General features: G+C 46.6%; 5 protein-coding genes across 5 annotated transcripts; 1 reads left to right on the top strand and 4 right to left on the bottom strand.

The window, feature by feature from the left end:
- Nucleotides 1-3,035: 3,035 nt before the first annotated feature.
- LOC127294737 (seipin-1) lies at nt 3,036-4,781 on the bottom strand. The gene is made up of 2 exons (XM_051324617.2): nt 4,108-4,781; nt 3,036-3,974 (listed from the first exon to the last, which is right to left on the bottom strand). Exons 1-2 carry the CDS (start codon nt 4,654-4,656, stop codon nt 3,261-3,263), a joined length of 1,263 nt encoding a protein of 420 aa, XP_051180577.1. The 5' UTR covers nt 4,657-4,781; the 3' UTR covers nt 3,036-3,260.
- A 645-nt stretch (nt 4,782-5,426) lies between these two features.
- On the bottom strand, nt 5,427-8,864 carry LOC127294736 (2-carboxy-D-arabinitol-1-phosphatase). The gene is made up of 8 exons (XM_051324616.2): nt 8,370-8,864; nt 8,049-8,265; nt 7,840-7,958; nt 6,977-7,075; nt 6,652-6,705; nt 6,471-6,569; nt 6,299-6,406; nt 5,427-5,956 (listed from the first exon to the last, which is right to left on the bottom strand). The coding sequence occupies exons 1-8, from the start codon at nt 8,784-8,786 to the stop codon at nt 5,582-5,584; spliced, it is 1,488 nt and encodes a 495-aa protein (XP_051180576.1). The 5' UTR covers nt 8,787-8,864; the 3' UTR covers nt 5,427-5,581.
- A 114-nt stretch (nt 8,865-8,978) lies between these two features.
- On the bottom strand, nt 8,979-11,998 carry LOC127294735 (pre-mRNA-processing ATP-dependent RNA helicase prp5). Its single transcript, XM_051324615.2, has 6 exons — nt 11,216-11,998; nt 10,999-11,087; nt 10,791-10,890; nt 10,320-10,571; nt 9,772-9,938; nt 8,979-9,551 (listed from the first exon to the last, which is right to left on the bottom strand). The coding sequence occupies exons 1-6, from the start codon at nt 11,870-11,872 to the stop codon at nt 9,287-9,289; spliced, it is 1,530 nt and encodes a 509-aa protein (XP_051180575.1). The 5' UTR covers nt 11,873-11,998; the 3' UTR covers nt 8,979-9,286.
- A 7,215-nt stretch (nt 11,999-19,213) lies between these two features.
- On the bottom strand, nt 19,214-20,347 carry LOC127347435 (F-box protein At3g07870-like). Its single transcript, XM_051373625.1, has one exon. It carries the CDS (start codon nt 20,345-20,347, stop codon nt 19,214-19,216), a length of 1,134 nt encoding a protein of 377 aa, XP_051229585.1.
- A 423-nt stretch (nt 20,348-20,770) lies between these two features.
- LOC139839197 (uncharacterized) lies at nt 20,771-21,466 on the top strand. The gene has a single exon (XM_071829246.1). It carries the CDS (start codon nt 20,771-20,773, stop codon nt 21,464-21,466), a length of 696 nt encoding a protein of 231 aa, XP_071685347.1.

Below are 21,466 nucleotides of genomic sequence, written 5' to 3'. Positions count from 1 at the left end.
AGGTAGTACTCGCGTTGCTTTCACCGACGTATCGAGGGGCGTGTCTTCCGTCCGGAGCCCTGCAACAACTCCTGTGTAGTGAGGACGAGCTCGGGGCGTCGGACACTGCAGATACTCTAATGAAATCGCAATATCGGCAAGGCAGCTGGCAATCTTACGGCCATGATGCTACCAACGGCGTTGAGTGTTATTCTCATCCAATCATCTAGCGTTACTTCTTGAAGCCAATTCTAGAGCAGGGAGGAACTTTTCAGATCAAGATTTTTGCCCTCTTTGTAGGTTGTTTGTTTCTTGTGAGTTTTTGGGTTAATCCTCCGGAGGAATCCATAAAGGTTTGCAACAAAATGCTCTACATTTGTTGGCAACCCTGTCAGCAATGTCCCCTTCAAAAGATCATTGAAAAAACAGAGAGGATCGCAGTCATGTCACAAATCCGAAGATCCTCACAAATCCTGAAATATGCTTCATGCTATATAATGTGAACCTGCGGGAAAAAAAATCATGCAAACATATGATTAAATGTGTCATGTACAAAAAAAAAGACATAGTTGTAGTTGCACTGTTTATTAGGTATATTTGATCAAAATGAAGTTGCATGCTAGTTTTGCAGTTCTACATCTTATCACATGATGCACATTGTGATATTTTCTGTAAAAAAATATACATGTATAAGTACCAAAACCCAAGCATCTCATTATTTCCTAAGAACTTTTCTTCGACAAATAGTAATAAAAGAATCCTTAAATCCCAAGATGCGAAATGGTTTGATAGAAATTAACCAGTCATTTCAAGATCACATATGTACGTGCAGCTCTCTTGCATTCAGTTAGTTTTACATGTTCGACCATGTGACCATAGTTTGAGTTACAAACATTGGTCAGATAAAACTAACTGAATGCAGGGAGAAACAAATGTTATGCTAGGACGATCAGGTCCATGTCTAAGACAACAAAATTTTGAGAGGGAGAGGGAGTGAGGGGCCAATGGATCATGCACGCATCACTGTCCATGGTCCCATGACAACATGCATATTTGAATATGTGATCCCATACCAAAATACTAAAGTGTCCTCTTGTTAGTTGCATTCTTTTATAGCAGAAAAGAAAGTTTCAACCCCTTAATGATTGTGCATTAGCTAATGAAAATATAATATCAAAGAGGGTAAGATGAACCAATACAAGTGTGTAGCAGAAGACTTTTTCTACCTTGTACTTGACCAGTGTGTCTCCAATAAACACATGACATAAGATTAGTCGCACTGAAATGCAACGAGAACGAACTCTGGACTAGCCCATGGACCATGGTCCATCAATTACGCATCCTCTGCTCCTGAGGCAATCTACTATATGAGGTGAGAATGCAATTCACTGGTAGCACTTGATCCTAGAAACACTGTCAAATATTAGTACTGCAGATCAGCTAATTATTTCTTGTGGTATATCAGATTTTGTGGGTCTTCACAACAGAAATCACCATATTTAAATCTAATTGGAACGAAGATAATTGTACGGCCCAAGTACAATTTTTCTTAGTGGAACGTTCAGCAAGAGCAAGCTTGCGAAGAAGGTTTTCTAAATTCTAAATGCAGCAAACACAAGTTGACAAAAGAGGCCTTTCTGTCTCAACTCAATATAAAACTTACTGATAATACAATATTATGCAATTGGGGAGAGGATATATTACACTAACCAACAGAAGCAAGGCAGTTGAAGAAGGTAATACATACATGCATCAGGAAGGAGGAGAGCAGGTTGCCCAGTTGGAACTGAACTTGGCTTCTTCCTTCCATGATGTGGTTGGATGTTGGAACAAGGCCCAGAAGGTACTGCTCAAAACAATATGATTTCTATCAATATCAGAACTTCTGTTCCACCATCATCCTACTTGGTTCTTGTTTAGCATTGAACACCTAGACTTTGAAGAATCTTTCTAAGTGACTCAATCGATCTCACTGCTAGAGTACAGGCATGTCACTGTCCGGAGCTCAACACTTGCCGACAGACAAGTTGAGCTGCTCATGCTAGGTTTGATCAGTGCATATCCTCCTATGAAATTCACAGATTTATAAGGAACTCAATTCAGTTGCCTAATGGTAAGAGAGCCCAATATTCAACAATTCTTTTTATCAATGCATCCAGAAGTAGAATTGTTTGCATTTTCTCGGAAACAATTGGACCTCAAATGCACAATGCCACAGAACAAATATATTTGTGCAGTGAGTAACCCCGATCACTAAGAAATCATGGTGCCAAGATCGTCGCATGCATGAGCACTGGGCATAGTAAGACATTATCGATACATAGGAACAGGTAACTTCAACCCGGTTCTTTCCATATCAATAACACACAGTTTCCCTGTCATGAAAAATCAACACTTAAGCTATCACTGGTAAGCCATGATACTTAATCACATATAACCTAAAGGAAACTAGCATATGCGGTGCACATAAGTATTCCCTATTCAATATTTCCTCTGATGGACATAGAGTGCTCTTGGCGGATAAAGGATGAGATTTGGATCTTTGGACATTAGCTAGCCTAACGAAAAGGGCACAGTAGGTATATGTTAATGAGTTTTAGGACAGCATGTGCTACATGGTCCAGCGCTATAAATGATGAGGATAAGAAGTTCTGTACATCAATTTTATTTCAAGTTTCTTAACTCTAAACTAACAAATCTAAAAGGTATAAGATGTTTATCTATATGCCCCAAAAAGGAAGCAGCTCCCTGTTTTCAAATTGTCCTTGTCATCATTATACAACTTATCTCTACAGGAAGTTTGCTCTAAGGAACTACATGATTCCTACTGACATACAGCCTGTTTACAAGATGGCCATTTTTCAATCTCACACAAAATTACATGCCCTAGCAACCTGAATGAATCCGTAAATTTAATGACAGCAGAATTAAATTTTCAAGCATCTTCATTACCTGAGTTACACCATTATATTCCCCATTTTGGTGCCTTAAGCTCCGTGACTAGGAAGTGTGCAAGTACATTATTGCTGAGAGACTGACCTGAAATATGAGCATGCTGCTACATGCTCATCTGTCCAACATCTGTAACCATGAAGGAGACAATACAACGTTCCTGCAAACATAAGTTAACGAAATACTAGAAGCATGGAAGAAACATGAATAAGGAACACAAATTGCGTGACTCCCGGCAGCCTATCAGTTGGCGTTATTTGCATTACATTACGTGCGAGGAACGTGATAAACAGTCAACATAAACCTTAGAGCAAACTACTTTGACTGAACTAACTGGACATGAACACGGCCGATCGAGCAGTATGAGACTCCCCATGATCGCCGTCAATGACTTCATCAGTCTCGACCGCTGCAGCAGTAGAGGCTGAGCCTTCATCGAGCTTGAGCTCAACCATTGGGTCATGCAACGCTTCTTGTGCTTTCCTCTTCCCTCTCCTATCCCTCCACTTCACAACACCTCTTGATGGTTCCTCATGTGAGCTCTGACCTTTATCTCTTCTACCCAGATTAGCAGTTGTCTTCCCCTTGACTTGATGATCAGATAATCTCATGTCCCACTGCCACGCAGATAGCACGAGTGTCCGGACCCAATAAACGGCGAAAACGGAGAGGATGACATAGATGCAGAAAGATATCCATACACACATTGTCCATTTTAAGCTGCGTGCCATGGCCTTCAACCATGGAAGCGAGGTCTGCACGGTGATCTCTGCTCTGTACACCTGGGGCAGATGCACTGTCAAGGCTCTTGGCTGCAGAAAAACTCTGATGCGACCTGTTTTCTTGTGGCGGCCATGGCCTTCCCTGTACTGCAGCATCTTAAGTGTCGCGGACTGGCTCTCGCTGCGCACGCCCATGACGAGCGGCACGATGGTTAGCGCCGACTGCGCTAGCCGCACCGGAGTGCTCTTGTACCTCAGCATGTACGGCTGGGTGGTGGACACTATGGTGGTTCCACTTGGAGCGATCGCCTCTGCTTTGATCTGAATGTGAGTTTGTGAGACGGAAGATTCAGTAAAATTCAGATGATCAAGCTCACAAAATTTCACGGGAACTGCAAATGAACATGCAAATTTCAGAGAAAATCGGAGTGGACTGATGATGTGATGTACATACCTGGAAGACGCCGATCTGACGGTTGTGGTCGGAGTCAGGAAGGATCAATGTCAGGGACACCGTGACGAAGTGCCCCCCGGGAAGCAGTGGCGCCGCGGCGCCCCACCCGCCGCCGAGTGCTACGGCGGCGCTCGGCTGTGGCTCTGTGTAGTCGAAGTAGAGCGGCTGGCGCACGGTGACCGGGTCGTCGACGCAGTGCCGGACAAGAGCGAAGCCGAGCAGCAGGGACAGGACGAACACGGAGGCAAGGGCCGCGAAGGTGAACGCGGCGGCGAGCAAGCCGACGGCGGCGCGCCGAGCGAGGGAGGACGCGGTCGCTGGGACGGCGCGCAGCTCGCCGACGACCGCCGCGACGGGGATGCCCACGAGGGTGAGGACCGCGGAGATGACGCGCTCGCCGAGGAAGGCGACCAGCCGGATGAGCCAGCCTGCCGGGACGGCGAGGAGGAGAAGGATGTCGGTGCCGCCGGTGAGCTCTCCGGCTGCCGGCAAGAAGCGGTAGTCGTCGTGGTAGTCGTACGTGGACGGGTGGTGGCGCCCTGTATCCATTGGGGATGAGATGCTGTGTACACCAGGTCACCAGCACCGCACGAAGGGGAATGGAGCAAACTAGGCGGCGAAGGTTTGCAGCAGGAGCCATGCGCAGCTGGCCGAGGATGACGAGGTACGCGTGGCAGGAGGGAAGGAGACACGTCGCGCATGCAGATCGATCATCGCAACCGCTTTGGTCACCATCCATGCCTCTTTTCTCCAGCTTGGGCGTTGGAGCCTTGGGGTTGGGGGCACACATCACAACTGGAAACTCATCCATGCACAAACGGTATTTCCTACTTCTCGATTGAGTAATGCTACACGTACAAAAATCTATTACGGAAAAGTCTTACGGACTCATAAAGGAGTGGTGGGAATCCTGAGTCTGGCCCGGGTTTTCAGCAGAGGATTAAATTTAAACCAATCAAGGCAGGCCACGTTAGTCCGTAATGTTTCCGTAACACAATTCTTCCGTACGTCTAGGATTACCGTTCTCGATTTAACAGACGCGTAGATAAAGTTGAACCATTAATTCAATCAACAAATATAATTTATGTCTACAAAATCTATACCATTAGATTTGTATTCTAAAAATATTTTCAATAATATATAACTTTTTTAACATATATTTCAAATTTAATTGACCAAAAAAAGATTAAACTAATTTTTTGAACAACATGCGGGCCTATTAAACTAGGACGGAGGAAGTATATTGGAACAACATGGCACTCCAGCATAAATGCTGGGTATAACTTTTTTTTTAAACTACATACTGCTGGGCATAATAATACATTAATGCCAATGTGTCTATTAATCAGTGTATGATATCTACAGACTCGGTTCACTTTCCTGAAGGAGGAGATACTCACCCCAACAAACTGAAGATTTTTTTGACAGAAAAACTGAAAATGTTAACAATATATACATTGTAGACAAAAAAAAATCATAATTCATCACTGTTTTCTGTTGTTCTTGTGACGGGTATGGACCATCTTCCCAAATGGGCCGTGTAATTCGTGCATCTGACGACAGCTCCTCCTTTCGGCCCATCCGGGAAATCGATCACGCTGATGCTGCCATCGTCTAGATGGAAAGACGGCATGTATTCCCTTGTTAGATTCAGGCACCTGCAGAGGAGTGCCAAGTGAATGGCGGGATGACCGACCGCGACGACGACTCTGTCTGACTCGGCAGCATCATCGGCTGGCAATTCTTTTACCAAGGCTTGCCATGCTTCCTCTGATTGAGCCCATAATGTCTTCAGTTTTTGGTGTTCCATGCCGCCCAGCCAACCTGACTGAACCATCTGTCCAAGGCTCTGCATAGAGGGAGATAGAAATTGTTACTTTTTAGCCCTGAAAATGCGAAATTTGTACATTTTTTTACAAAGCTTCCAGGTAACCGTCTGATTTCCCTAAGGAAAGGTAACCTGACAATGTGCAGATGAGATAGTTTTAACAAGAATAGGAAAGTGGTTGCTAATTGTAAAGCTGAACTCTAGATGTTGAGGTATCTGGTGCCTTCGCGGCGAGATCATCTCCATGAGACCGTGATACAAAAGCGGTTTCTAAGGACATATAAAAGACCCCTCAAAGTAGAGATAGCATGATGCCAATGCCTTTGATAAACCAAAGAAACTGGAGATGATCTAACTTCTAACCTTTTGCTTTGTCTGAAAGGCATCATCAATTTCAAGTCCAAGCAAATTCTTCATCTCAATGTCACGAGGAACACAGTCAGCACCTAAGCAATCGGCAGACTCTTGGACCTGCAAATGACTCCATGAGATCAAATCCCGCAGGTGAAAATTGGTAGAATAAGATACTGTTCACCTCGCATATGGCAGTTGCGGTATCAACAGCTGCAACTTGTGGGCTACAGATAATACTGTTCACTTTCAGATCTAAAAGCAGTTCCGCAGTCTTCTGAGCCTGAATGTATTGGTCAGAAAATAAGCTCAGCTATTGTTTTGGAAATAAATTGGCTACGTCAGACAAACAAAACGTGAATTACCTGTATAACCCCAAGCATGTTCAGAGGTGCATAACCCACTCCGCCTAAACTACCCTGGAATTCAGAAAGTAAATATATTTAGCTCAAAAGACTAAAACGATGAATTGTGCGGTTCTATTTATTCTGAATCTATAAAGAAACTCAAGTCACATAGTTTTCATTGCCATCGGGCTCTAGATCCTTTATTCCAGAAAATGGAAAACAAGTTCATAAAATAATAAAGGATGCACACATGCAGTGTAGTTTAGGCTTCATGACTTTATCCAAGAACACGTCCAACTTTGTTAATGCACACATGCAGTGTGCACACAAGGAAAACCCGTACCTCAGAACTGTTCTGAGTAGCCCCTTGACAGACCAGAATGATCTTCTTGCTTGATTTTCTACCTGCAGAACTTTCAGCGGAAACAGGAGAGTTCGGCGTCTGTATGACATACAAACATGGGAAAAAGGATTAATTTACATGGTTTCATTTTTTGATTACTTCATTTTTTCCTTTCCTAGATGCATATGTGTTCCCTTATTATAGCAATGTTGAATTAAGCCACCACAGTTGCTCTCAAGGGCTAGAAATTGCCACGTTAAATAAAAACTAGCAAGAATCCTCAAAACCAAAAGGAAGAAACCTCACAACAAGCCAATGTTGTGAAACAAAGCAGATCATGGATGACTGCAAAGTAATGCTCAGTGGTTGAAATATGTCTTTTTTGCAGGGGGGTTAAATATGTCATTAAATACTGATAAGCACAGTTCAATGAAGTTCATTGAATGAACTAATTTCATTAACTATTACTCGCATTCTCTAGCAGCTGAGGAAGTAGTATAAGCAATAAAAAATAATAACGACGGTGTATTGTTGTTCAAAGTTCAAAATCCCACACCATTTCGTGTGTTTTATTGAAAATGCCTAAATACCCTGCACATCAACTCTAAAGCACTTAAAGCATCGGTGGAAAGGATTGTAGCAAATCAAGCAGATTATCCAGCTTACTTTTTTAAGCTCAAAGTTGACATAAAGTAACAGTATCTCGCGCAAATGCAAACAGGCAAGGAGTAGAAAGGTCCATTTTAATAGTGCACATCTGACTTCACTAGGCACGAAAATGAGGCTTTAGCGCACAGTGTGTCAGAAAAAAAAATCCTCTTACAGAAAAAAAAAATCGGTGATCCAAACAAAGGTACCCTCACCTGATTTAAGCGGTTAAGGCATACACTTGGAGGGCGTCCACTGGGCTGTGGGGTGAAATCCAGCACACTAGCACCACAGTTGCTTTGGAGCAGAGTCCGAAAGTACTCTATGCCGAGTCCTAAAACACGAACACCAGGATGCAGTCATCATCATTTGTGAGCACGCCCTTGGCATTACAAAATCCACATAAAATTCTCGTAGCACCTACCCAATGAGGTGGCGATGAGAGCTTGGTTAACTGCATTGTGTGCAACCACAAGCACAGACTTCCCCTCGTGTGCCAGGATCCTCTCCCAGCAGCTCTGTGCACGGTCCCACAGCTCCCGCACTGGGTAGTGCCCGTCGATGCTGCAGTTTGGCGCATTGGTCTGCCACTGCTGGAAAAGAGCTCCGTACTTCTCCTTCCCTTCATGCTTCAAGAGTCCCTGTGAACCAGAATCATCATTCATCAGCTCGTAGGTACGGCATTTCCACAAGCAGCTGCCGGTTGCCAAGCATTTGCACAAACACCGAGCAAGCAGTAGCCTACCTGGAAGGAGTAGAGGTCAATCTCGCGGAGGTTGTAATCCGGGATGAGGTCCTTGTCGCGGCTGTCCCAGATGATCTCCGCGGTGCGGCGGGACCGGGCGAGCGGACTGATGAAGCAGGCGTCGAAGGTGTCGGAGAGGAGCATGAGGCGGGAGGTCTCGGCCTGGGACTCCCCCTTGGGCGTGAGCACCGACAAGTCGGAGCTCCCCTGGATGCGCCCCTCCGCGTTCCAGGTGCTCTGCCCGTGCCTCACCAGCACCACCCGCTTCGCCTCCAGCAGCGGGGGCAGTGCCCCGCGGCTCGGTGACGCATCAAGCACGCGCACGCTCGAGCAGCGGACGCGTGAGGCAGCGCTGCCGCCGGGCGTCCGGCGAGTGTTGGTCGCCGACGGCGGCGGGGCGGGAGCGAGGAGGAGCATAGGTGCAGAAAGGCAGGATTTTTCCCGTCCCTCAGTTTTGGACGTCAGCCGGAAGGATGAGTGGTTTGGGTTGAGTTTCCCGCGAAGATGTTTCTGAAGAAAAAACAATCCGTAGGATGCGGATTTAATAAACTTCGCCTTACATTTTATAAGGCGTACATCAGAAATGGCAAAAACTTCTACTCCAGAATGTTTCCAGCCAAAACTTATATATCGTCTTGAAAACTCATTACAGCTGTTCCTTTCTATTACAGAATGCACATCGGTTCTTACAGAAAGCGCATTTGCCGCATTCGCAATAGGAAGTAAAATGCATTACATCAAGGCAAGACATGATTGCTATGCTAACACATGAGAATTACACGAAAAAAGGAACGGAAAACATTGGAGACTGACAAAATTGCTTTGTGATAGGAAGAGTTGTGGATGGCAGATGCTTCGACGACCTGTCCGAGCGAACATGATTAACCGCGGACACGAATGTCGCTACCAGGAGTAATTCAGGTCAATTTTGTTAGCGACTCAGGAACATTCTGTCCGCAGCTTGCAAGAACATCAGACAGGGGCTTCGCAAGAGCAGCATCCGAGTTAGAGAAGATAACATGCACCTCCCCTGCAACTACATGACGAGCTGTCCTGCTGAGGATCTCAGCATAATCATCAAATGAAGGAGGCAAGTCCGCAACCAGCACAATCTCAAATTCCTCAACACCTGTTGTTGCCAAGCTCTTCCAGTCCTTCACAAGGACATTGACAAGCCCCATGCTGCAAGTAGAGAAAAAAGATAAGTTGTCACCTACAGCACAATCTATCTCAATCAAAAAAATAGTGCCGGTAAAACTATCTGAAAAGAGAAAACCCAACAAACTGGTATTGTGGCTTCAAAGTGAAAAGTTTGGGGAAAAGTACTGGCTATGTTTCACATGTTCAGTTTGTCTTCTGAGATAGGAAATGTCATAAAAAGATGTGTTGGAATTCACTGCACCTGCTGCAAATGGTAAAGGTGCTGCTGGAGTCACCAGGCACTGTGCAAATTTCCAGTTTGAGGGATGAAGTGAGCTTCTGCGCTTCATGATCATTTGCAGCTACTAGCAAAACCTTTGCTGTCTTACTAGCATGCTCTACTAAAACATGCTCAAGAATTTCCTTAACCTGGAAAAAAGACAGAACTTTATCAGTGTCCTGAATAATCAGGCAAACATTTTGGACTTTAAACAACTGCAGCTGAAAAAAATATGAACAATGAATTCCCGGCATGCATGTAAGTAGTAAACTACCAGGGCGCAGGATCAAAAAGCCTATTCAGGTCAAATTTCTACTCCCTCCATCCCATAATATAAGACGGTTTTGGCAAGTTAAAAACAGCTTTACCAAAACGTCTATATTGTGGCACAGAGGGTGTAGAGTACATCTACTGCTTGACCAACCTAAAAACTAGCATACTTGCAGTGCAACCAAAGAAAGAAAGATAACAAATTACTCTTCACTGAAGTAAGAAAGAATGAGGCATCTCTCTCAGCACACTCCAGTTACCTTTGATGTCTTCTCCTCTGGAGTACAACATTGTACATGTTGTGCTATAAATTCACTTCGAGAAGTAACTGAATCATTCGTAGTAAGCTTTGTAATTCTTCCATGCAGAAGATTTCTTGCCACTGTTGCCGAACTCTGGTCACATTGACCACCGAAGATAGTAACCTGAGCATCACATGATATGGTACGTCGAACAGAATTAATTATGGGGCTCAAATTAAGGGCCTCAAACTCCCTTAGCCCATCAATGACCTGTTAAATGAAGTTACTCTTGATGTTAGCATGCATAAATTACTGGCCATACTGTAATTGCGCAGTACTGCAAAGCACATAAGGCTATAGGGCTGGCTAAAACTACTACTGCGAAGCACATAACTTTCAAAGTGAAATACTGACATTACACTAGGATTAAAAAGAAAAGCGAACTAATATAATCCATCATCAAGATGACACCAAAGAACATTTACTCACCAGCATTGATACATTCGATATGTCAATTGCCTTTAGCGAAACCAATTCAAGAAGCCTCTCAGGGGTAGATATAAGAAACTCCGGCTCACAACTCTTTAGTCTGATAGAGAAGACAAGACGATATTCTTATCATTACATGGTAGATGGCACTGATGATTTTATTCTACTTTTGCTGGGGAGATGATACTAGTGATTGAAGACAGCATACCCAGAAATCTGATGTTCTATGGAAGCGCCAGGATGCAAGCTCACTGAATGGATCCCAAGAGACTTTAGAGGTTTGCATATCGAACGCACCTGTCCAAGCAATGAAGCAATACCACATGAATTAATTGATGAATATGACCTTTTTTTTGTTCATACTTTACTTTCTAGAAATTACAGCATCAAGAACAACTAGGTGGAGAGAAGTTGTTGGTACTCACTTGCACGGCCTTTTCCTGGGAGGGGACGAGGTAGAGCAGGAAGGGGCAAGAGACGACCACCCCGAGCTTCTCCTTCCTAGCGACGATGTCGCAGGCTGTGGAGACGAGCCAGGACGTCTGCTCCCGTGTGGCGTATGCGGAGCTGGTGTCGAGCACGTCCACCGGCGGTGACGCCGCGCAGGACTTCCAGAGCTCCATGCCCCAGGAGGAGGTGTCGTGGATGCTGCCGCTGTCGCCGTCGGACGCCCCCGCCGCGTCCCGGATCGCGTTGAGGCAGACCACCAGGAACTTGGACGGCCGGTCATGCTCGACGCGGTCCTCCTCCGTCTTCGTCTTCCGCACGGGTATGGCATTGGACCCGGACATGGCCCGCTTCTTGGAATCCTTGCCCTTCTTCTTATGGTCGCCGTCGGCGTCGGCGGCGGCGGCGTCGTCGTCGGTCCTGCGCTTCTTGCCGTGGCGCTCGTTGAAGGGGTCCTCGGGGCAAGGGAGGGAGAAGCACATGCCCTCGCAGCCGCGCCGCTTGCCGGTCTTGCGGCGGCGCTTGGAGGCGATGATGGCGGCGACGCGCGTGGAGACGGCGTTCTCGCTGCTGCGCATCCGCTTCCGGCGCACCTTGCCGCGCTTACGCGCGAGCGCGTCGTCGCCCTTGGCCATCCCGGCTGCTCGCTCCGGCCAACCTAACACTCAACGGCAGGACCCCGCCGCCGCACCTGCGCTGCTAAAACCTAGCAAGAGCCCCCCTCTCCTCTCGCAGACGATTCAGGGCCGGCGAGAATGAGATTGGCCAACAAGAACGGGAGATGATGTAGCAAGAAGCCCGCACACTGGACGTGGGCTGCATCTACGTCGCCTTGAGGCCCATTATGTGAGGTTTCGGCCCAACAAGTTAGAAGGCCTAGCACAGCTAGAACTCTTTTTTTCCCCTAAAAAAAGGTAGAACTCTTTTTTTTCCTGAAAAGAAGCTAGAATTCTTTTTTTTTTCCTTTACCGAAACTGACAAACGGGGCAGGAATGCTCAACAAGGAAGGTGTCAATGAGTGTGCCGTAAAAAGGAGGCGGGTCAGTTGCTCCAAGGTGGACGGCAAGGCGTTAGTGGTTCAAAGGTTCTTCGAGGTCATGGACGAGGGTGATGATGCAATGGTGTGGGTGGGTGGGGAGGGGGTGGGGGAATGCATCTCAAACTTTGACGGGCATGAAGAGTGACACGAAAGAAATGTCCCAAACCCAATTCTGCTGATGTTTAGAAGGAAGAGCTCAACGTGACTGATAATGGAAACTCCTCCATAGGTATCCAATCAAGATGGTTGAACTGAGGAGGAAGAGCTAAGATGGCGAGAAAACGTGTTCTACATACCATATCATTTATTTATTTATTTATTTATTTATTCATTTGGATAAATGTGCATGCTCTAGTGTTGGGTGTGCCTCTAACCCTACATTGAGGCATACATAGAGATATCATCTCAAAGTTAGGAATCAACTAACATTCTTGGTTTAAAAAAAAGGTATTTCATGTCATTCGGTTAGCAATGGTATGCACTATATGATGGTTATGAGTTTTGACTCAGTGGTCCAAACTTAGATAGGAGGGCACCGAAGATCTAGCTGCTCTTTTTTTTTTTGCGACCAATACAGACGCAGATGTTCACAAACATGTACGTACACCCACGTGTATGATCGCACACACATTCTACCCATATGAACACCCCCGAGAGACTGTATTCAAAAACTCATCCGGCGGATCTTGAGATTGATGAAATCACGATAGGCGACTCGCTATTGATGGGAAGGTCATATTCTACTGAAAGAATATTATGTCTTTACGAGACATCAAATTGTCAAACCTAGATTTTAATCCTTGGTAAGGTAGGGTACCACTGCCGTCTAATATGTTGGCTTTAGGTGGAACTGCTCATTAATGTTAATAGACAAAAATTCTCAAAAAATGTTATTAATGAAAACAATTTGGGATAGTATGTGTTGTCCCGGGAAAATATAGCAAGACGTCGATGCATCCGGAAATTCGCGTCACATTCAACTTAGTTGAGACACTTCGTGTACTTAAAAAGACTCAATTGGTTCCTTATTCTGCCAATACGTTTGGTCGTTCTTGGTCGTCGTCGTACTTCGTTGCCCACCCGCCTGGGCCAGGCGTTAACATGGGCCGACCGCAGCCCATCGCGAGCGGAGCGAGCAAGAGGCTATGAGCCGAGCGAGCATGAGGCTATGAGCCGATAGGGTTCCGCCGCCGCCCCCCATTGGACGTCCCCTCTTACCGGGCAACCTCGCCGCGCACGCGCCAACGCCACCGCCTCCCCGCCGTCGCCGCCGCATCACACCATCACGCCGTCGTAGCCAGCCTCATACCGCGCATCCTCGCCACGTTTGCGTCCAAGATTTGTCCGTGCAGCACCGGCGATGCATCCTCGCCGCGTCTGCGTCCAAGATTTATGGTCATCTCAACCCCACATCTCGCCCAGCAGCACCGGCGACCTCCGCCCATATCCTTCTCTTCCCCGTGGCCAGCAACAAAATCTCCCGCATGCACCACGCAGGGGCCTCACACGTCCCCATCGTCAAGCGGCGACGCTGGCCACAGATCTGGCAGCGGTAGAGGTGCCTGCGTGGATCAGGGGAGCAACACCACCTGCGACCTTCTCCGGATATGAGGATTAGCTGCCCACCAGCGCCCCTCCCCAGATCCCCGTTGCGTACCTGGCTTAGGGGAGGTGGATCCCGATCTTCTGTTAGAGCCTCTCTCCAGTCTCCTAATTGTTTTCCTTGAATCTATGATCTGCGCGCGTCCTCTTTCCGTACATGGTTAGTGCAAGTTTTGTCAGACTATTCAGACTCTACATGATCCAAATCCGTATATACGCTGCATTTTTTTCTCAACCTCGTGGTAAGAACAAATGTTTTATTAAGTTGTTCCTAGGAATGCACATGGTCTTGCTCTTTTTACTGAATCATTGGTAGTTGACTCTTTTTACTGAATTTTTTATGTTCTTGATCAGTAACCTCTGCATATTCTAGAACGTATATGATAAAAGAATTTGTTATTTTTGAAAGGTGTTCTCACAGGCCATGTTATATCTCGAAATACAATACACGCCATAACTTGCATGTTGTTTTGTGATTCTTGAATATTAGCAGAGTGATTGCTCTATTTTCGAAGATATCTCTTCAGGTGGCTGTTCGTGTTAGGACCAATGGCATTCATACTATTATATCTCTTTCTTGTATAACAGGTGCATTATTTTCCTAAGGTTATAATGGTTTCAGCTAATTGCTTTTACAAATGGGGTATCATTAGGAAATCACCCCTTGAGTAGGGTTATTGCATTTTCATGTATGTTGAATTGATTACAACATAACAATGAGGTTGCAACAAAAGTCTCAAACCAGGGCTATGTGGTACAGTGCTCAGGGCTCCCAGAATAATCGCATCACAAGAGGCATTCGAAGGTCGGAAACATGTGCATACTGCAGTTTGCACAAGCAGCAGACCTAATGAATTGGTTGTAGGGTTGAGATGTCAACTACCAAAACAGAGGAGAAGGTTCCGTTTCGTCCATCCTTAGGTTGTCCCGAAACTTTGACCCCGCCTCCGCCTCTGCATTCGCCTAACCTCTCGCGCCGCCAGCGCCATCTCCACCTCCGCCGCCCACTCTGCCGCCCAGAACGCCCTTGTGTGCATCACTGAGGCCCTTGCGTGCCTACACGCCCTTCACGCCGCCCACAACTCCACCATGCTCCGCCTCTTGGAGGCTGCCCGTCTGGGCAATGAGGTGCCGATGCTGCGGGATGGGGACACAGATCCCAAACGCATCGGCTTCATCTTCGGCGGCCGCATGCTCAATGACGACCCTGCCACGTCCTGCAGCAGGCTGGACTCAAGAGCAATGCCAAGGTGCTCTCCGCCCTTGCCTCCCCTGATTGTGGTAAGGCCATTACCGCCTGCTCAGGAGGAGCATACCAGTAGGCTTGTCAGGATGGGATGGCGGATGGGTGGTGTGTGTGTGTCAGTCAGCACCGGGGAATTATCTGCATGACGAGATTGTTTTAGGTTTTTTTTAAAATTATCTATCATGTCTCAACTGCAGTTAAGTATGTGTTCTCTCTTCTACCTTTCGAGGCTGATCTTTCCTCGGTTGTACAGGTTAATTCAAGAGCATCGCTTGCGCTCTCGAGTACGTTTGGACGGATTCATGTAACCAAGCTAAGGATCACCAAGGTGAGCTCGGTTTTCTTCTCCCGTATGGATGAAATTATGTCGTGTTTGTTGTATTGCTCATAGCACCTGATTACTATGTCCACAGGCTCATGAGAATTTTGCAGCGTCATCATATTTGTTCAGTAGCATGATATTTCTGAATGGCATGATTAGTTTCCCCAATTTCTGATTCTAGATCCTATGTTATCTACTACATTAAAAATTTGTTTCGTCCCGCTAAAAACTTAAACTGAAATTCTTCAGTTTGTAGGAAATTTATTTCATGATATATATAGATTTTTGCTAGGGCTCCGTTTCGTGATATATATAGATTTTGTGAAAAAAAAAGTAGCAATACACAATTGATTGATCGAGTTAGTAATAGGAAGCTGGGAAATTCCATGCTCTACGAACTGAAGCTGGGTTCGTAAAGTGTTCATTATAACAAAAGAAGTGTTAGGAGCATTATGTTAGTGTTGACCAACACAGCAAAAGAAAGTGGTCATTGCAGTCGATACCATACTGATCACTGGATCTGTGTGTTCTCCTTTATAGCTTAGAATGTTATTTGTTCCAGCTGGAGATTAGGTGGAAACGACTTATTTGTCTCAGGATCACTCTAATATCTTATAATTTTTTCTGTTTTCCTTTTCTAAGCAAGCAAACATTATTGATGCAAGACTGCAGGTTTAATTCTCCTTTGGGGCTCCAGTTTAGAGCATTCGGGCAAACAAGGATATCAATTTATTACTTAACGTTCAAAATTGGTGAGTATATACTATACGTGAGTATGAGGGGGCTACGAGGTGTGTGTTTTGATTAATAGCATACGTCCAGTACATGTGAGTTTGTTTGGAACTTTCGACTTGGGACACATTTGTTTGGCAGCTTAAATCAAAACAGTTTATTCTCTGTGACAGTTGATGTTTGTTCATTCGTTCATATTTCGTCCAGCATATTGTTGTAAACTTTAATATGTAGTCCAAGGCTTAATTCAAAATAGTTTGTTCTCAGTGACAACTTTACCTTTATTCTTAACAAAATGGTGAGTTCATATTTCTGTCCAGGATATTGTCTTAAACTTTAATCTGTAGTCCACGGTACCACTATATATTTCCTATTTGACATACATGAATATAATGCACTATATCATGCCATTGAAGATGTAGCAGCAGGATTGAATCGTAAACATATTACAATGATTTTTCACCATTCAGGATACAGTTTTTATGAATGACCCACATAATGTATTCTGGGATAGAGCAAACATGCAAAGTGATATGGTCAGTTCTTTCTCTGTTGACATTTCTGTACTGTCATCTCTGTTAGATTCTAGAATGAGAAACCTCGTGTTCAGTCGGAGAAAATGACTTTGTGGAGCCAAAAAGTTAGCCCATGTGTGTGTGGGTCGTTGCCCCTAGCTGGACTCCGGTAAGATGATCAAACTCCAGCCCTTACATATTGTGATTGATTTTTTGATTTTTTTGGTTCGTACTGGTTCTTGATAGTTCCTGGTTTGCTGGCCCTTTGTTTCGTTCGTCCGTACAGTTCATCTGCCCCGCTAGCAAATGCTTTCAGTTGTATGCAATAGCATCCTGGTATCAACTCCTGGATGTTTGACCAAAAGAGCTTGTAACTTCTGTCAGCTGTGCGCACAAAGGGCGCATGTGCTCTTGCGTGCTGGTAAATGGCAACCCCACTATTTCTCCACAACCTGTTTGATTGAAAGACTTTCATGATTTGCAAGTTGTGTAGTGTTGCTAGGGTAGTGTTCGACAAAATTGTTAGCATCACAAACTTAGTTACTAAGTTGTGTGCTCGTACTCATTTATTTTGAGACTTGAGATTGTCCCAGGTTCTTCAGTATAGAGCTTCATGCAAGTGTTTGGTTGTTCTGATCATGTCACTGGAACTGATGAATTTTGCTTCCATGACTCCATGAGGCCTCTACTTCACAAGTTTTATGCGAAGTGCAACAAATTTAGGCTGCACATAACCTGTAGCTATGCATGTCAATATATGTGCTCAATTTGTTGGAAATTCAAGCATTGTTCCCATAGCTAAGATGAGAGAAGGGTTGACAGGAAAAACTAAGCAGCATCACGTTTCGTATAAAATAGTTCCTCTTCTTTCTTTTTGCGATGTAAAACAGTAGCTAACCGAACTATTGTGCACTAATAGTTCCAATCTAGCAAGCCACTATTCTTTGTACCAAAAAATATGGTATGCACAATGCAACGCGCCAACGCTTGCAGCTGTGTTATGTGCCATCTCCGCAACTTCTGGTCTAGAAGCTCTCGATCTAAGATCAACATTCCTTGCTTAATTTAACAATGACACTAGAAAGAGGTATGGGGTACATTATACCAATGCTTCTGGTATGCTTCTGAATCAATGCTCTTGATCTAAGATCAACACTTCATGCTTCTTTCTACAAGTTTCAGTAGTTATATGCTTGTAATATACTGAAACTTGTATGTTGAGCTGCAGTTCCAATACTACACACATTTAGTCTTGACTAATTCATGCTTGTTATCAGCCTTCACCTCTCCATTGTAGCTGCACGTACTTGAGTCTTTACCGTGAAGCAGCAAGGATGTATCTGGGTTAAAGTTGGGGCTTATTGAAAGAATTGTTAATGGGGCATCAATATACTTTGTGGAATGTGGGCATCAATATACTTTGTGCAGTGTGGGCAGTCTGGATGGCAAGAAACAAAAAAGCATGATGAGTATTACACATGCCTATAAATGGGTGGGAAACATGGCATCATGTTTGGTGGACGGCTAGATCATGGTCGAAGGAGGAATGACTACCTATAGTCATCAAGTGGAGTCGTTGCCCCATGTTGATGCATCTTTTAACCCAGAAAAACAACAGGGTGATGGGAGTAATTGTACGAGATGAATTAGGTCATGTGATTGATGTAATGAGCAGATGGTATGATGTACTCCTAAATCTCATATCTGGTGAGGCTTATGCTTGTTGAAATGTTATTGACCTGATATGTAGCATGAACATGCTGAAAGTGATAATGGAGACCGGCAGCCTGAAGTTAGCTCTCTTGTGGAAGAGTTTGCGGTGTATCAAATTCAGGAGTCAAGTAGAACATGCACTTGTTTTGATGTATGTCATGTAAAGAAGGAGGCTAACATGGCAACTCATTATGGAGCCAAATTAGACTCTCCATCCAATGTTGTAACCGTTGGATTAAGTGTTGGAGAACTGATATGAGAAAATCTAACCGTCAATAATTGCTTGTGCATCATGGCGATGGCTTATCTGATTTCAAAAACAGCCGTATTATATAGTGGTAGGTATTACTCTGATTACAAAAGATCCTATTTTTATGCGGCAAAACGAAACTACAGCAAGCGCTTGGCGCTCGGTTTTGCGCCGACTCTCCTAATTAAGCGCCCATCGGCCAGGATTGGCAACAAAACTGCAGAACGGCCGGGAAGAAATTCCTAGCGCCTCAAGATAAGAGCCTCCATTGTACATGCCCTAAGGCCACAAATTTGAGCTCAGCAAGCTCGAAAAGAAGACGATTTTTTGACATGAGAACGATAAAATGTTGTCTTTTTATTGCGTTCAGTATTATCATGTTGTAGTAAATTATGATATTCTTAATTTATTTTAAATTTTCATAGTGAGTTGTGAATTATATACATGTATTGAGAAATAAAATTTGAGTACCTGTGGCAAAGCACGGGCATTTGAACTAGTTAGAAACCAAAACTAAAAGCCCTTGAGGAGGACACATATCCCAAATCCCAAATTAGTTAACTTGAACCATAGTAATGGAGCGGCTCTTTGGTCTCAACGTAGGCGAACGTCTGGTAACCTTCATCGGAGCAGTGAGGAGCCATCATGTTGGCGACCAGCGTCCCCTCGTCGCGATAGCCGACCCGCATCACGTCGTCGTGCCGCAGCCTCCGGCCGGATGACATGGGTGAGCCTTTCCACCAGTGCGCGGAGAACGCCGACTCGTCGCGCACCGTCAGGACGCACTGGCCAGGGTATGTGAACTGGGGCCGCGGAACAGGCTGCCCAAGAATGTACCGGAGGCTCCACCGCCGCCCCTCCTCCAGAACCCACACGTCGGCCCGGTGGCCGCCTTGCACGAACCCCAGCCTCCCGTGCACCTCCGTCAGGTGGTAGCTCGCATCCCTAGCCAGCGGCGTGGGTAGCGGCGCGGCGGCGGCGGAAACTCGCTCGTCGCCGAGGTCGAAAGACACGACCTCCACGGCGAGGCCGCTCGGCATGATCCTCACCCAATGCGTCGTGCCGTCGATGCTAACGACGCCGGCGGCTAGGTTGCACCTGGCACCGCCCGGGCCGACCGGCGCCTCCCGCCACGCCGTCTCCCCCAGCGTGAACACGTGAACGGCGTTGAAGCTGCATACGGAGTCCAGGCTGCACGGCAGGTGCACCACCTTGTACCGTCCCGTGATCGGGTGGTAGGCGAAGCTGTATTGCTCGTGCCATCTCTTCCGGTTCCGGTCATGGCACCGGCGCGGCGGCGGAGGTACGGCTAGCGTCTCGCAGGTGGACGGGTTGACGACCGTGACGACGGCGCCGCCGCCAGGCGCCCGCTCGTCGCCGCACAGGCAGAGGAGGCCGTTGCACGTGCCGACCAGGCTCTTATGGCAGCGGTAGAGACGGCGAGGCCTCCTCCTCGGGCTCGCCGACATGTCGTCGACGACGTAGGCGGTGGTTGTGAGCGTGTCCCATATGAGGAGCTTGGCGCGGCTCCGCATCTCCGTGGTGCGACCGTCCACGAGCTCGCGCCAGTGCCGGCAGACGAGGCGTGCCCGGCGCCGGCTGCTCGGCGGCAGCCGCTGCAGGATGCCCACCAGCACGTCCGTGGAGAAGTACCGCTCCGTAGCCACCACGCCGATCTGCAGCTTCTTCATCTTCTTTTCCTTGAACCACCACGATCGTCTTTCGCGTCTCCCTTTTAAGAGGATCTGATCCGAGTCTGACTTGGTTAGTTCGTTGCCAGGTTATGTGTTGTTTACTGCAGGGCCGGTACCTCTTCTACCGTGGATGAACACAAGGGCTGGTTAGCTCTCTGGGCTGCGGATGTTCCCGGCAAAGCAAAGATTCACTGCTGGAGACTGGCGCAGAACGGATTAGCGGTGGGAGGAGAGTTACAAAGAAGGAATATAAAGGGTGGTGTTAGGTGTATTGCGTGCAACAGGGAGGAGACTTTGCATCACCGTTTCTGGAGCTGTCCGCACTCCAGGCGGACGTGGGAGCTGCTTCGAGAACAGTCTCGTCTAGCTCTGGCCACTCCCCCTATTGATTGCCGATCCCATGATGAGTTTCGACGGTGGATGCTTGAATGGATAGCACGGCTCAAGCCTGCCGAGCTGGAGCTTGTGCTGATGGCCCTCTACCAGTTATGGCTCACACGCAATGATGCTCGGGATGAACTGATCATCGAAGACCCACAGCGGACGGCGAGGCGCATTCTGGCACTACTGGAGGAATGGCGTGCGGTCACGGGCTCCGTCAAGGCGCCTGGGGTGAAGGAAAGAGCTCAATGGCGGGCTCCGGAGGTGGCGTGGCACAAGGCGAACGCCGACGGTGCATGGACGGCGGAGGGGAACGCTGGCGGTGGTGGAGTGATCGTGCGTGATCACAATGGCACGGCACTTGCATGTGCTTGCTATTTTTTTCCTACTGCCAAGGACCCTGAAGCCTCCGAGCTGCTGGCGTGTCGGCGGGCGCTAATGCTGGCAAAGGACATGCAAGTCGAGCGGGTGATGTTGGAGACGGATTGCATGGGCGCGGTGTCCAAGATAAGAGACAAGGGTCTAGACAGATCGGCTCACGGGCCTCTGGTGGAAGAAATCAAGAAACTGATGAAGGGTTTCGCGATGGCTTCGGTATCTCATGTGCATCGTTCAGGTAACGAGGTTGCACATAGTTTAGCTCAGGATGGCTGCAGAAATAAGCTTTGTAAGACCTGGCTGGGTCAGGTTCCAGACTATGTAATGGCAAGGGTGACGGCTGAGGCCGAGTATTAA

Source organism: Lolium perenne, chromosome 4 (assembly GCF_019359855.2).
Source record: "Lolium perenne isolate Kyuss_39 chromosome 4, Kyuss_2.0, whole genome shotgun sequence".
NCBI lineage: Eukaryota > Viridiplantae > Streptophyta > Magnoliopsida > Poales > Poaceae > Lolium > Lolium perenne.
The sequence above is the reverse complement of the archived record's forward strand: the minus strand, read 5'-3'. Positions and strand labels throughout refer to the sequence as shown.

Coding starts and splice junctions, on each gene's coding strand:
- LOC127294737 (XM_051324617.2), bottom strand. CDS start 4,656: ATGGATACAGGGCGCCACCACCCGTCCACGTACGACTACCACGACGAC. Junction 3,975..4,107: donor GTCAGATCGGCGTCTTCCAG/GTATGTACATCA, acceptor ACTCACATTCAG/ATCAAAGCAGAGGCGATCGC.
- LOC127347435 (XM_051373625.1), bottom strand. CDS start 20,347: ATGAAGAAGCTGCAGATCGGCGTGGTGGCTACGGAGCGGTACTTCTCC.
- LOC139839197 (XM_071829246.1), top strand. CDS start 20,771: ATGCTTGAATGGATAGCACGGCTCAAGCCTGCCGAGCTGGAGCTTGTG.
- LOC127294736 (XM_051324616.2), bottom strand. CDS start 8,786: ATGCTCCTCCTCGCTCCCGCCCCGCCGCCGTCGGCGACCAACACTCGC. Junction 8,266..8,369: donor TTGACCTCTACTCCTTCCAG/GTAGGCTACTGC, acceptor TCTGGTTCACAG/GGACTCTTGAAGCATGAAGG. Junction 6,570..6,651: donor ACATGCTTGGGGTTATACAG/GTAATTCACGTT, acceptor CAATACATTCAG/GCTCAGAAGACTGCGGAACT.
- LOC127294735 (XM_051324615.2), bottom strand. CDS start 11,872: ATGGCCAAGGGCGACGACGCGCTCGCGCGTAAGCGCGGCAAGGTGCGC. Junction 10,891..10,998: donor ATAGAACATCAGATTTCTGG/GTATGCTGTCTT, acceptor CTTCTCTATCAG/ACTAAAGAGTTGTGAGCCGG. Junction 9,939..10,319: donor CAGAGGAGAAGACATCAAAG/GTAACTGGAGTG, acceptor TCTTTTTTCCAG/GTTAAGGAAATTCTTGAGCA.